The 16,337-nt window shown below is 37.3% G+C and overlaps 1 protein-coding gene across 1 annotated transcript in view; it reads left to right on the forward strand.

Annotated features, from left to right (window-relative positions):
* Positions 1-15,420, forward strand: part of SLC25A21 (solute carrier family 25 member 21) — a 365,165-nt gene extending 349,745 nt beyond the window's left edge. Inside the window, exons 9-12 of the mRNA XM_030559247.1 lie at positions 551-715; positions 10,134-10,315; positions 11,155-11,207; positions 13,756-15,420. Of these exons, the coding sequence (XP_030415107.1) occupies positions 551-715; positions 10,134-10,315; positions 11,155-11,207; positions 13,756-13,817 (462 nt within the window). The 3' untranslated portion in view covers positions 13,818-15,420. The remainder of the gene's footprint in view (positions 1-550; positions 716-10,133; positions 10,316-11,154; positions 11,208-13,755) is intronic.
* Positions 15,421-16,337: the final 917 nt, after the last annotated feature.

Raw genomic sequence — 16,337 nt, forward strand, 5'->3', positions numbered from 1 at the left:
ACACTAATTTCAATATACTTCTAATAAATATAGACCAAGATTTTCAAAGTTATTTGCTTAAAGTTAGGCTCTTAAATCCATACTGAGGCATTTTCAAATACACTTTGTATGTGGCTTTTCATCTACTGCAACCTTAGCAACACAGCGTCTCTGCTGATAACAGCATTGCCAACCGTACACATTCAAAAATTATGAGTTGGACAACAAAAATTCATGAGATTGGTAGAAGGATCATGAGATTTCAAAACATATGAATTTTTCTTCACCTGCTGGTTTCTGAGCCCTTAGGACACATTTGGGTCATGGTTTCAAGCTTTTCTCTGAAATCATGAGGGTTAGAAATCTTGTTTTTAATGGAAGTTGTGATTCTCACATAACCTCAAGATTCCAGGGGCTGGGGCTTTAAGAAATATTTTGAGACTCATGATAAAATCACTAGAGTAGGTAACACACTGATAGTTGTCTGGTTTGAAATGAGGCTCTGTGGATAATTTACTACACTTACTGTTCATAAAGATGATTTCTTCTTTCTTTTGTTTTACATGTGCAGCAACCATCAACCTTTGTCCAAGCACGGCGAATTATTACAACTGAGGGCTTAGGATTCCGTGGACTCAACAAAGGCCTCACTGCAACATTGGGCCGCCATGGAGTTTTTAATATGGTTTACTTTGGATTCTACTTCAACGTCAAAAACATTATTCCAGTCAATGAGGTAAGTGCTTTGTACTGTATAAAAGACAAAAACATAGTCACAAACAGGGCAATTTAACTGACATTCTACCTTTCCTTGCAAAGCTGTGGTCTTTTCAGAGAGACATTTTGCTCTAGTTGTCTATTTTTGGAAGTCCTACAGAGTTTTATTTGCTGTAGCAAAACAAGAATTTGCAATTCTCATTTTTTAAGCAAAGTGAGCTACAAGCAATTCTGTAAAGTATGCAGGGCCTGAATTCTCATTTACGCAAAGGCCATTTTGTGCCATTCTGGCAGCGTAAAGCTGCTAGGAAATGGGAGTAAATTACATTTATATTTACATGAGGCACCTTAGTTTGAAAATCTTGTCCTAAGTGCTTATCGGTGGTAGTCAATAGATATTAGTGCTACATGAAGTAACATCCAAAATGGCTCAGAAGGGTAAAAATTAAATTCTGTAGAACATCTACCTTCAGTATGAAAAGCAGAGGGAAACGAAGTATTAAGAGAAAACTAGACTAGACTGCCACCTAAATAAGCAGTAACGGGCTGTACTGGATTTAATTAGGATCATTTGGATGAAGCTGTTAATCTGCCAGGATGATATTTTGAAATTAAAGTCCATGAAGCAAATTAAGTATTTTGGATATAGCAGTGTTTACAGAGTTCAGGGGGCTCAGCTTTCTGTGGTGCAGAAGCTGCAAAAGATTGTGTCTGCTACCTGTACACTGGACCTACTTATTCCAGACACAGATCAGCCGGTGCTCAAGGATAACAAGATAAATTCACTTGTGTATAGAAGGCCAGACTCACAATAGTATTTAAACAGGACTTTCAGTGGTGTATAGACCTTGTGTTATCTACATCCAGGGTGAATTTCACCATGAGTAAACTAAACAGAAAGCCTGTGTAGCTGGAACAGCACATAAAACTATTTTATTAAAATAGGCTTACAGACTTAGGCATTATATAACAAAGAGAAAATTCACTAATTGTAAAGAATGATTGTACCAGCAATTTCCTAAAGAATTATATGAGCAACAACTAATGATTTTTGAATAGCTTCAGTGTTGTACTTAATGAACTGTGTTTTCACTAATGCAAAACTAAAGCTATGATGACAATTTAAACAACCACAGGTGTAGTGTCTGGTGATATTCATATAAGAAACTGTAATTTACATCAAAAGGTACCTGTTTTGATTCCCATATAAAGCAAAACCCCATTTTTCTGCACTTTTAAGTAGCCTGGTATTTTTGTTGGCAACTGAATGTAAATGAGGAAAAGATCAATTTACTTATTTGCAGATTCTTACTGTAAATTGAATTGGTCAGGAGCAACTAACATGCAAGTTTCCACAGGTTTCTTTTAGTATGTTTAAACATAGTCTAACAATACACATTCAGAATGTATTCCGAAAGCTCTAAGTACATGCATACCTTGACATTAATGTAGAAGTATTTTCCTTGCCAAGAAGATTAAAAAATTCTGTATAACTAGTGGATGTTTTTCATGTATATTTTTCATACCTTTCACCAGTTTACATATTTTTAGAGTATCGTAAATTTCAAAATATGAAAAGTCAGATACTCTTAAGGACATGGAGGGTCAGGCATATCTTCTAGGAAATAAAGAAGAGTTCCTGCCTGCTAATCAAGGGATAGTGATAGGGTTTGGCATAACAACCATTTGCTAACCTTTTAGAGGATAATAAAATGTCATAAGAAGCTGTTATTGCATTATGAGGGAGAGGAGAGTTCGGAGTTTATATACATTTTGTATGATGCAATATTCAGATCTGGAGACATACATTTTATGTACTATTTTAAATCTAAGGGAAGTGAGTTTGGTGGCCAGAATCCACCTACTTGTCCTCAGTATACAAGTACACCACAATCAGAAGACAGATTTCTTCAAGGGTGTAGCCAGTTACAGGATTAGGTTGCATTAAGTGCAATTGTGTAGAGAAGTTTGCACAGGGCCTGACAACAGTAGGTCTGACCCAACTCTCACTGAAGTCAGTGAGAATCTGTCCACTGATTTTAATGGGAGTTGGATCAAGCCTCAAATGCCAACTGTATGTCTAATATGCAAGCATTATGTCGCACATATTCGTGAACACAGAATTCCACTTCAGCATTTGGGGAAAGGAAAAAATCAATAATTCTTTGTAATCTGTAATCTAATCCTTTTTCATCAGTGGAAAAGCAATATAGATGCCAACAATTATCAAATCTCTGACTTGGGCTTGATAGAATAAGCTGTATCGCAGTAGGAGCAAAAAAGATTAGACTGTTTCAGCTTTTCAATTATTCTCAAGTATTTCATCGCAAAAACCAATTTTTTAAGTTTATATGCTTCCCAAGAAGAAAAATTAAAGTAAGTCTTGCAATGCTGACAAGCATACAAAAACTCTGAAATAAAAATGGTACACTTTTTAAATGGCTCTGGCTCTTTACTATGTATCTGCTGCTTACCATCTGTAACGTAAGTGGGAAAATGTATTGAAATGTCCATATGAGCCTTTTAGCTGTCAACAGTGTTAAACTATGCATTAAATTTGCATCCCAATTAAGGATGTTTGCAGCTTATTTTGCCAAAAACAATAAACTTTTTGTGTTGAGTGCCTGAATGATATAAATGACATGTGTGGTTTGTAAGTCTTCAAAGTGAATAATTTTTCATATGTTCAGTCTATTTTGCTAAACACAACATTTACAATCAACCTCCTGCTCTGTTTACTAAAAACAGAATAAACCAGACTTGTTCTCTGCACCACTAACATATAAACCACAGAGTATTAGCTTCTATAAATCTGCACTAGCAATTGAAGTGGACTGTAATTTCTTTCACCTTGATTTTATAGCAGTTTTTTTATGCTACGCATTTCATAGACTTCCAATAGGTTTCCCTTTGCTATTTTTATCATAGTTAGATTTGTTGGTAAATGTTAATTTCAGAATAACAAGTAAAATATTTGCTCACTACTACCTCTAAGTGGCAGTCACCCACCTTAACACTGCATTCCTAACACTTTCATAGTAAGTCCTAATAAGTGGCCACCAAAAAAATTCATTTCTGGGCACAAATTGATCTATCCAGCTGCTGCAGATGTATGCTGTGTCACCTGTTAAAGGGGGATTTTGCACTCAGATGTGGGAGCTGATGAGTCAGTTGCTATGTCACAGAATAGGCTCTCATATCTATTCTATTCTATTCTATTCTATTCTATATAGGTTCTTATACTGTGCTCGTCACTGTGGTATCTGAGCACCTTCCAATAGTGCATTAAGCAACGTGATTACACATCTGTCATGTGGCATTTTTTCTCTCTTTGGCTTTCCAGAAGGAGAAGTGTGTTCAGGAGAGTATCTGGTTTTGATAGTGTGTGGGAGGTTCTTTGTAATATAAATATACCTGTCGCAATGTGCTTGTATTAGAGAAGGCAAGGTCAAACAAATGTGCTTTGCAGTTGAAGCAGAAAGTGGTGACGTTTGTGACAATTCTTAGTTTTGAGGGAGTTCATTCCACAGTCTCAGACCACCCCCAGAGAAAGTTTGTTCTTCTACACAAACCAACTTTACCGTTATTGTTGAGAGTTCCATTGTGGCCGAGAAGCGTAATTGTTGACCACGATCTTCATCACAGATCTTTTAGATTCCCCAGACCATGGAGAGCTTTGAAAATAAGGACTGATACCTTGAACTTGATTCAAAATTCTATGGAAGGCCAGTATAGAGGGCAGAGGACAGGTCTGATGCACTCACAGTAGCCTGTGTTGCTGAGGAGACACTCTGAAGCATTCTATATTAGTTGGAGTTTCCTAAATGCTGAAGGCTTGATGACCAGATATATTACTTTCCTGTAATCCAGCTGGGAGGTGACAGAGGGATGAATGACTGAGGCCATGTCTTTGTCCTCCAGGATGGGACAGAGTGTTCTAGCCAAGTGAAGCAAAGATAGTAAGCAATACTTGTGGGTGCTGCTATGTGAAAGCTCTGTGCCAGCAAAGAATCCAAGAATATTCCTAGTCAATTGACTAAATTGATCATTTGTGGGTGTGTGTCATCAATCAACGGAGCCACAAGCTCTGCAAAATGCTTTCCTCTGTTCACCAGCATCAGCTCTGTCTTGCTCAGGTTCAGCTTCAGTTTCAGCCAGCAAAGAAGAAAGAAGAGGCAGCAAAACCTGAGTGCTAAATTTGAAAAACAATAAAAGTCATCCAAGAATATGAGAGCAGAAGAATTTTCTTTTAGTTGTACACTACCCGGGACATTTTAAGAAACAGAGAAGCCTTACGTGGGGGAAAATTCTTGATGGTGCAAGGTGCTGTAAAAAAAATGAAGGCAGAGGATGATTATGAGGCACGTTGGAGAAGACTGGGAAGCCAAGGAATAGTATTTCTCAAAGTTACAGCCCAGCCTGAAATTTCAACATGAGATGTGAATTAGCAGGATTAAGGCAAATGTACCTGAAACATATTTACCCACCATCCCATTTGTCCAGGACTGTCCCAGCCTGTATGCCCTGCGAGCTGTGACCACTGCAGCCTGGGTTGCTTTAAGTCTGCAAACATGTCCTCCCGCCACCAGGAGATACTGTAGTGAAAGGGAAGAGAGTCTGGCTCATGAGTGCTTCTGCCTCAGTTACTCCAGTTCCGATATCTCAGCGCAGAGTTACTTAGGCAAGGAGCATGGCAAAGCAGAAGAATCAGGCCCCCATCCAGATGGGGGAAGGAGGGGACAAAGTACAGCTAGGGATACAGGAGAGAGAAATTTTAACAGAATAAAAATGTGATGCAAACCAGACCCTTTTAAAAAATGTTGTCTTTGTTTTCTGACCAGCTGCACAAGGGGGACATTGGAGACAGGAACATAGAATGTAGGGTAACGAGATGGAAAAACCAGGACATTTTAAGGGGGACATTGGAGACAGGAACATAGAATGTAGGGTAACGAGATGGAAAAACCAGGACATTTTTTCAACTGCAGGGAACTCACAGAGATTGCTTTTGATGGGCCCAGGGAGCAGGGCATCAAGAGAGTTTTGATGGCTGTGAGAGCAAGAGGTTGCCCACACCTGCTTTTTATATTTTCTATGCTCCCTTCTTCTATTTTTCCTTTTCATTACTTCCTACAAAAACTTGACAGTGGTCTTGCTGCTGGTGCATTGATACCACTGCCCACCCATGCTGACCAGTATTGTTTCCTTGTACTACCTCATTTGTCTGTCTGTATCCATTTCTTGTCTCATCTTATACTTTGATTGTAAGCACTTCGGGGTAGGGACAATTTTTTTGATCTGTGTTTGTACAGCACCTAACACAATGGGGTCCTTGGTTCATGACTAAGGCTCCCAGGGCTCTGCAGTGATATAAATAATAAATTGAATACATAGCGAATCTGGATTAAAAAGAAAGGAGTTTTGTATTTCCCTGGGAGTTTGCACTGTGGGAAACTCCCAAGGCTGAAAAACAAATCACTCTGAGTGGATTGCCAGCAAGCTGCAGCTGTCCGCCACAGAAACAAGTAGAAATGTTACTCTCAGGATTCTGATAACAGCTTTGTGTCTGCAGTACATTCATCCCCCAAGGTTGTGGTGCGTCTGTTTAAACAATTAGTTATTTTTGAAGTCATTTCAGAATATTTAAATGAGCAACTTTAGCAATGAGACTTTCAAAGACAGGTTCTGAAGTGGCACAAATGTAGTAAGGGCATTCATTGCAAATAGAAGTGCAGTAGTGAGCATTGTAGAAGATCCTGTGCTACCAAGTCTCTTGCATGATGCTTTTACTTATTATTATATTCCACTAGTTCCTAGAGGCTCTGACTAAACACATAGTAAGATATAGCCTGTAACCCAAAGATGTTACAGTGTAAATAGACAAGGCAGACAAAGGGTGTGAAGGGAACCAAGATGCAGAGACTTGCCCAGGTGCAATGCTCTTTTCACTAGATGATGTTACCTCCTTATTATTTAGGATGTTATAGGGTGGGCATGGTAGGGACCTGAGAGACTAAAGAAAAACTTTTTTTCAGAGTTGATCAAATGTTTCCCCACCTAATTGGTTCATTTCTTGGTTGAATTTTGTTTAAAACTTTGAAGAGTTGCTTGAGCACTTTCTGCACTGATCACACACACTGATCACAGAACTCAATGGAAATGTTTGTATGTAAGCCAATGCAGAATTTGGTCTCCTCCATTTGTATTTAAAAAATCAGAAAACGTCCTTCTTTTATACCAATAATTCCCTTAAATGGTGGGTTCAATTTGACATGCTGCCACAAATGTTCCCTTCAAAGTCAGGCAACAGCGATTAGATGGTGCAGGGTCAGTGTACTGATATTGCAACTCTAGAAACTTTGATTCAAATCCTGATCAGGTCACGAGTGAAAATTAATTTGATGGACTCATCCTGGTCCGTAGTAGAGTCATACCACCAAGTCACAAATATATATAGAGAAACAGTGTAGTCCTATGTATAGAGCAGAGAATGGGGGGTCTGGCCTCTAAATTCTATTCATGGATTCTCCACTGATCCACTCAGTGACCTGGGGCAAATGTATTTAGTGTATGTATTTATTTCTTATGACTTATTTCAAATCACTTAACCCTTTTGTGTCTTGCTTAATTCTTGAATATTATGACTAGAATTTTCAAAGAGGTCTAAGAGACTTAGATGCCCAAATCCCATTGAAAATCACTGGGTTTGATGTATTATTCCTTTAGGCTCCTTTGAAAACACCATGCTGTAATACTAATCTAGTCTTACTATTTATTCATCGTGTGTATTTTCATAAATGTACATAGTTCTTTACAGCAGAAGACCCATTCTTCCACAGTTAAATCAAGAGGGGTTACAAATTATTAATTGAAGCTTAGAAAGCATGTTGACATCCTTGCATATGAGGTACTATGTAAATGCGAAGTATTATTTATTCTAAGCTGTTTATCCTCAGCACCTCAGAAAATCAAGTGAGGAACACCCTAAAATTGAATCACAAAATCAGTGACAATTTAAAAAATATTGGCAGCAATTAGACAGGTAATAAGAAAATAACACTTCCCACAGTTACAGTAAGGTCCATGTCCTTTGCCTAGAAACAGGATTTGATTATAATTAAAGATTCTTTGGCACCGATTCTGCCATCTTTACCCACACTGAGTAGGACGTTTCTCCACAAGTAGTCATCATGGATGCGGAATCAGAGTCTCTGAATGCAATACTGCTGAATGCCCATGATGTTCAAGTTTCCACAATGGTTTCTGAACACCATTATACATATGACTTTTAGTATTCATTGTAAAACAGGCAAATATAGTCTAATGTGATTTTTCAGTTATTCCATTGGTACATCCAGAAGTGCCGCATTTTGAATTAGATGTCTCCCTCAATAGTTTGGATCATCTCAGTCAAGGAGTTCTTTTATTTTGAAATAAAAGTGTCATATTTCAATTAGATTAGCATTGTTTTAACACTCTGGTGCGTCATGGCATCTGTGGTACTAATAATCCCAAAGCATATAACCCTGAAATTCAAAGCACCCCAATACACATGAGAACACTCAACATTTTGAAAAGAGCTGACCTGCCAGGACATAGTACAAATGCAGTTTTCCCCAGGTTCAACATTTAATATATAATAATTATTGCTTAACATTTGTATTACATTAGCACCTAGAATAGCAATTCACTGTGCTAGGTGCAGTGCAAACATGTAGTGAATGACACTACCTGCCCCAAAGAGCTTACCTCCCCAAAGGGGGATTCAGACTGTTTTACAGCCCTGAATACCAGTGTGCCACTTGTCGCCTCCTGGCTATAGTTGGTTTTAAAAGTTTTGTAAAACCTGAAATGTTGCAGGTTCCCCAGCCTTAATTGTAATTGCACGCATACAGCTTGGATTTGTACAGATAGTCTAGACAATAATTTCTGCTAAGCATTCTGGTGAGAACTTTGTGTAATATGTAATTATAATAAAAGCTGTTTTACTCTTTAGTTTAAAAGGGATTATCCAAGTAAATGCCCTCTATTGTGAAATTATAGATTTACTTTTTCTGTAACTAAATATAAGCACCCTGTTGATTTAAAAGCCTCTCTTTAAACTTACAACATACGTGCATGGAAGTCCAATGAATATTATGAAGTTCTAATTAATTTTCCTAGCTGCAAATCTGCAAAGGAAAACCTATTGACTGTTCCTACGTTCAGTAACAAATGTAAGGCCACTATGTACCTCCTTTTTGAATTATTTTTGTCGGAACTTGTATGGCTCAAATAACACCTTTACAAGAAATCTTTGTTGTTGTTATTATTATTATTTTATTACATTTTTAATATTAAGCTGAATGTATGACATGGCATGATCCTATATTGTTTTACTATTGATTTGCTGCATGTTGAGTACCTTCTTGCAAGACATGAATGCAGTACATGGTATGATATAAAAGGATTTTTGCTCTGTTGGCGTAGAATGGAAGAACAGGGGCATAAAAAGTTATATGGACAGCCTAGGAAATTCATTGTGACAGAGTTCGCTGTGACTAACACTGTTCACAGAAATGGGATTAGACTTTGTTAAAGAAAATTTGACTCTCAAATAAACTGAGTACTTCGATGTTATAGAGAATGCCAAGGTAGAAAGATTTTCTAAGGGAATCCAGTGAAGCACAATTGGATCATCTAGATTCAAACAGAGAAAGAACAAAATGTTTTAAGGTCTGCTTTATAATCTGTTTCTATCTTTTATCATGAAAGAATAGTAGGGTTTAGAAACAATGAGTTGTAAATTCTTCAGCCAATTAGTTCAGTGAGTTACTACTGTTTATAATGCACAGAACGTTGAAGGCTGTTTTGCAGTTGCACCAAGTTGGATTGTTAATAACAGGAAGCTAGCACTTCTCAGTACAGTGGATCAGCTACACGTGAAAATAAATGTAAAAAACCTGGAGGGGAATGGCAGCAGACTGAGATTAGCCTTTATTTAATTTAACATTTAGGGGTCCAACACACAAATGAGCATTTTAGTAGGCTTTATGGTGGAAGTTGCTGTCATTTGTAAAATATTCTGGCCAATTAGCTAATAGTGTGCTTGGATTTCTCCTGTTTTGATACAGTAATACTAAGTACATTGTGAAGCCCAATTATACAAATCATCCCCATATGCCATACCAGTCTTTCTTTATGAACTGTGTTTATAAATCCTGTGTGAGGAAATGTGTGCTTCAGCAATTTAGACCATGTGTAAAAACATAGCCAATAGGATTGTCAAGAAAACAAGTTCCAGCCTAGGAAATCCTAATGTGTTCCGCTAGAATAACATGAATGTGTCGTGTTGTGCAAGTTTTCTGATTAAATGCATATTACTTTGTAATGTTTAACCTATTTAGGTGCTTCCGTTTCCTTTTTCATTCATTCTTTCTTTCCTTCTTTCTTTTTAGGAGCCAACTTTGGAGTTCTTGAGAAAATTTGGAATTGGGCTAGTCTCAGGGACGATAGCCTCAATCATTAATATCCCTTTTGATGTTGCAAAAAGTAGAATTCAAGGGCCACAGCCAGAGCCTGGAGAGATCAAGTATAAAACCTGTTTTAAAACTATGGCAATAGTCTATAAAGAAGAAGGGTAAAACATTCTTATTTTACTAAAATGTCCAGGCCGCTGTTTTAGTTCATATGGGTCCATAAAACTGTGTTTTAATATGTCAGATTTGATGAGGGATGTGAAACCACCTTGCACTTATGTGTCGAGAGAGTGCAATGTAACGTTTTAGATGTGTATTTTAAATGTAAAAAGAAACATCTTCCTATTTCAGCTGTCGGGTTTTTTTTTTTAATATTTGCAAAAAAATTGTTATGTTGTTGAAATGTATGTCCCACAAATAAAGGCCTAATAAATTTCAAGCACAGCATTTTTGCTTGGTAACAATAAAACTGACTCTTCACTTTGCAGATGCAAAATGTCAGTAGAACAACAGAACACTTCACAGTTAAAATATCTACTTGCAGTCTCTGCATACAGTTACACATTGAGAATGATTGCTGAAGTGAGTGAATGGAGGACAGAACCTTTTGGCAATAACTTTCTCCAACTTTTTAAATATTTCTCAAGTGAGCCATGAGTCGTGGCTTTGATATTCAATTATAGCAGTCATTTTATCCATGTAATGCAGCTGTTGTTAACAGACTTGTCTTGAAAGTAAAAACCATCTCACTGATTAAAGTCGTGTTTCTGATTGGATGGGATCATGGCATAGCTTTTGTACTGAACATTGATTAACTTTTTCTCTTCATCTGATCTGCCCCTGTAAAATGTTAAAATCCAGATACTGTCCGCTGTTGGACGTGTCATTCCAAATAATTGCTTAAAAGTGCTGTGCCAGCATCTTAGCAAACATAAGATAAGATTCCATTCTGTTTGTAGAAAAATAATATTGCTTGAAACTTTTTTTCTTTCTGCTACAGGTTTCTGGCTTTGTACAAAGGGTTGGTTCCCAAGATCATGAGACTTGGCCCAGGTAATTTTGCCTCCATTATTTCTGTCTCTTCTTTATTCTTGGTTTCTATTTCTTGTTTCCATTTAAATTTAAGACCCAACAAATAACAATTAAACAAATCTGTCCCTTAATATTTACATTATTTATTTATTTTTATTTTTAAAAATTGGATTTGTTAGGCTAAATTTGCCCTCTAAAAAGCACATTTGCATGTCTAAATTGGAATCCTGTGCACCCAGCTACCTACTGGGGCATGCAGATGCCTGATCTGTGAACAAATCATGAGGCAAGTGGAGGTTTGGTTGTATGTGCGAATGGATGTGTCCACATATTTTTCAGGCACACTTTTGAAGACCTTTGAAGGATATGCTTATAGGAACAGTTAGTGTCAGTCCCTTACCCCTTGGGCCTGATTCTGTTACACTAAGGCTACTTCATGTTCTTTGGCAGTGTAAAGGTGCCCTAATGTTGGTGTAAGTGGCTCCCCGAGAAAACCATTTGTGCAGGGAGCCTCCCTGTCCAGGGCAGTACGGGCATAAGGCTCTATACCAGCCTAGCATGGGGGGTGAATCAGAGGCATGTAGAGGCAGAGCCAAAGGGCGCCGTACTCTAGTTATTTTCTGCTTCCAGTGCCTGTAAGGGACGATGGGAAACAGAGTGTAAGTTTGAAAAGACCTGGGATCTTTTGAGTTTTGCCATTCCAAGTGGGCACTGCATGGCTGAGAGTGCAGGTACCACAGATAGACCAGAATCTCATTCTCATGTAAATACGTGTTTCCAGTTAGAGTAGGTGGTTTAATAGGCAAGGTTACACAGATTTAAAAGCCAATAGCTAACTGTGTCTGTTAACAGGATCTCTTCTGTCTACATTTCATGTTTTTTGTTATTAAAAAAGTATGACATTTTCCTGTAAATGCTTGCATGTTCTTGTAAATGATTTTCTCCAGCCAAAAGCCAGACGGTGCCTGGCCTTTGTGCAGTTTCAGAGAAGGGTGGGACACAGGGAATCCAGATACAATCCAGGGAGCACATAGCCTTCGCCTTCCTAATGCACTCACAATGGGCAGGGAGGAGGAAGATCCCCGCTTTCCTTGTCCCAGCCAGCACAGCTAAGTTTGTAATGAAGGATTGATTCCAGAAGGTACTGGCCACTCTGCCCCACATCCAGGAAAGCGATTAAGCATGTGCTTAACTTTAAGCCCATGAGTAGTTCCATTGACTAATATATAGATTTTGCTGTCTGAATGAAATAAGAAAATAATTTTAATTGTGGCTGAAAAGGTAAATCCATCTGTCTACAGCATAAATAGTTTAAGAGAGCTGTACAAAAAACCTCACACTATCTAAGCACTTGAAATCAGCCCACAGTTCAAACTGGGTCTGCAAATGAGTATGGCTTTGCCAAGCTGTCTGTGAAAGCCTTTTGCAATTCTCCCCCCACCCCAGCTATCTGTGAACTTTATTAGGCTGCTATTTGTAGTGTATTTCAACTCTGAGCATGGTTTGCTGGAATAAGTCACGTGGCATTTCTGTGTCCCTGATTGTCTGAGCCTATCCCATGGGAACAGAAAGGTCAGCTCAGTTCAGTAGAAGATGTTTGTATTTGGTTTTTCAGAGATGCTGCATTATGATTAAGCTATCTGATCCAACAGACAAAATTAGGGGGAAAAGAAAAGCTTTGGGCCCCACTCAGTTATTACAATCGAGGTTGTGCTACATTTACTTGAATTGGGTAGAACCTTTCAATTATCTTTCATAATTTCCCCAATGTGTAGGCCTCTTCATATGCTATGCAGAGGCCTATATATGCCTTCTGAAAATCCACCTTGTTAGAAACTGTGTCAGGTCTATTTATTTAACTTACATAATAATTATAGTCCAGTCTTAGAATGGCATGCTTGTTTCCCTCAGATCAGAGTTCCCTCATTGCATTGGAGCTGAGGCTTAGTCACACTTTTGATTCTACCAGTATCAATCCACTAACCCCACATTTTGCCTGTGGATTTACGAGATAAAACTGTGGGAAGTCTAGATTCAATTCCAGTATCATGATTTTCAAACTACCGGTCCTGTAAAACCATCCAACCCAAATTTCAAACAAAACATTTGATAAGCCTTTTCAAATCTTACTTGCAAGGATTTTCACAATTCTGGTCAAGAATTTATGTCTTTTCATTCAATTATTTTCATGTCCAAATCTTTCTCCCTCTATAGATATATATTTTGCAGATCAAGAGTTTTGTCTGTACCATAGCTAAAAAAATAAAATAAAAATCTGTTGAAAATTTTTAGAAAAAAGTATGAAAAAAATGTAAGAAAATTGCATTTAAAAGCAAGGGTGCTCTTGATTTAATTTACAAGCTTTTCACATTGACTTTGTGTTCCAGTGTTAGGTAAATTTTGTATAGTTTAAGAACTGGTGATTGGGTAGAATCCAGAGAGTTTTTGCTAATACAGTTTCATTATATTTCAATTTACAATTTCAGTGCAGGAGAAATGATACAATATATGTCCTGCAAAATATCAAAGGGATCTAATTTGATACTTAAGATAATGTCCTCTTTTCTAGGTGGTGCAGTGATGCTTTTGGTTTATGAATATGCTTATGCATGGCTTCAGAAGAACTGGTGATCAGAAGTACTGCTTCTAAAACAATGTACTGTTTGAAATGATGTACCTGATAAATGTAACATGTTATGATATAAAGGACATAGGTAAAGCAAAATATAAGAAGTGCTCATGCTACAGTTCTCTTTGATATGAATGAAAGTTGAAGGCACTCATCAGTTTGCAGGATTGGGCCCTATGGCCCTGATCCAGCAGCGCATTTTGGCACAGGCTTAGCTTTAAGCACTGATGTGCTCCTTTGCTTTGCTGGATCAGGTCCCTAGCGATCAAGAAAAAAATGGTAACACGGGGACAAGTTAATATCTCAAGAACAAACTAAATGTAATGGACAGGAAATTATGTCATTTAGGAAATGCATCAATTTTTTAACTAGTGATTGTTAAAATGTCAGGTTAAGTTTCTTAACAGGTGAGCTCAGCAGGAGAAGAGCATTAATCATGTGGGGCCAAATCCTGTGCTGGTATAAATTGTCATGCCACCATTGACTTTCAAGTTGAGGACCTGGCCCATGTTTTGCAAATCTGAAGTAAATCCTGGGTCTGTTCATACAGTTCTAACACAGAATGGGAGTGGTGCTTGGAAAAGGATGGCCGGATTGCCCCCATACCTCAAACAATACCTACTGCCAAACAGTCTGCACAGTCTCAGTTATACATTGAATATTATCCTTATTTCAAACTTCATAGAAAGATGATGAGCATAATTCAATGTACTTAACTTCTGTCCTCACACAGAAGTGTACAACAACCATAGAAGTCAGTGAAGTAGACAATAAACAAACAAACAGGCAATATAATTCATTTTGGATGTATAAGGCCAGATTTGTGAACCCACATTGTGAGCAGTTATTCACATGAGTAGTCCCATTGACTCTTCCCCAACAATAATCATTTGAAAACTACACAAAAATGTTCAGAGGTGAGATCCTGACCCCACTGAAGTAATGAAAAATTCCCATTGATTTCAATAGGGCCAACATTTCACTCTGTGTTTTTATTTCCAGATTTAAAAAACCAAATAAAAAGATACAAGAGAAGAATGTATGAACATCCTTTTATTGGCTATAAATGTGAGAATAAAAAATATATCAGTCAGCCTATATAATTCATTTCTCTGTGTGTGTGTGTGTTTCAAGAAGTTGACAGAGAATACTTGACCCTGAAGCATAAAGGTGGGTGAGGATTGGGTAGCAAGATTTTCTTTTCTTTAGATTGTAATACATTTTCAACACCTCACGACCACCCTGACGGCCTATCATGATCCCTTTGGGGTTAAGAAACTGTGTTCTATACTAATATCCCATATGCAGTCTTAATTAGATAACCATAAGCCTTTCTGAAAAATAAATACTGAATGTTCTTATGAAGTTAAACATGTTTGCTTTCTCAGATATTCAGTATAACTTAGCTCATATTTCAAATATATTTTCCTACTTTTTTCTGTTTTAAATTGCTGTTTGAAATAGGATATACTAAATTTCTGTCATGCTTATTGAAGACGAAGTCTAACTTAATGTACTGTACCACCTGTCTATTGATGTTCAAGTGCTGTCTTAAATACTAGAAGAGTTGCATTTCTTTCACAATAAACAATTACCTTTATCTAGTCCTGTTTTGCTGACTATTGCCTATATATTTTTTAATGGCTGGAAATATTTATGTTATCACCATACACATTATTTGTACTGGCTAACATTAGATGTTCTTCCTCCTAGATAATTGCAACACTTTCTCTTCAGCAATCCTAGAAGAATATCTTTCCAGATTATTTTTTTTAATGACAACTCAGGTGTGAAGTCTGGTGTCTGCAATGTTTTAAAAAAATGCCTTATAAAAAGAAAAAAGTTAGAATAGAAATGCATTCTCAGCATTTTCAAACATTCTTGTACTGACATGCACACAGAAAATGTCTCTTTTGTCTGGATTTGACCACACTGACATCTCAAAGCTGTGTTACTTCAGTAGCTAAAGCCAACAAAATAAGATATGTTCCTTTTTGTACTTTTATTACAATTCCTAGGCAAGTATTCCTCATTTGATCATTTTATTATCAACCCTTATGCAGTGTAAGAGATAGTGCTTGGAACATTTTGAAAAAAGAAAAACAAAATACATTATAATTATTCTTTTATTAATTTAGAGCATTCAAAATATAAAAATAAAAGGCTTTTAACATTCAGTATATACATACACAGCCTTCTGTTGTACATCCTTTTCAACATGATTTATTAGTTTTAATTATAGTTCAGCCTGATCTTTTGATAAAACGAGGATCATTCCCAGAAAACATAGTATCTTTTTTTTTCAAACGTGTCTTTTTAACCTCTTCAAGCCCGCACTATTCACTATTCCTGCTGCTCCACTAGACGTCTCATTTACACTAAGGACATTTTACACCACCACTCTGGAAGCATAGTATAAACAAGTATTAAGTCTCATTGTCTTTTGAAAGATTTGGGTACTCTGCGAATGCAGGACTGGGCCCTTCACGTGCACAGTGTGGGAAAATATTGTTGACTATTAG

This window comes from Gopherus evgoodei, chromosome 4, assembly GCF_007399415.2.
Source record: "Gopherus evgoodei ecotype Sinaloan lineage chromosome 4, rGopEvg1_v1.p, whole genome shotgun sequence".
NCBI lineage: Eukaryota > Metazoa > Chordata > Testudines > Testudinidae > Gopherus > Gopherus evgoodei.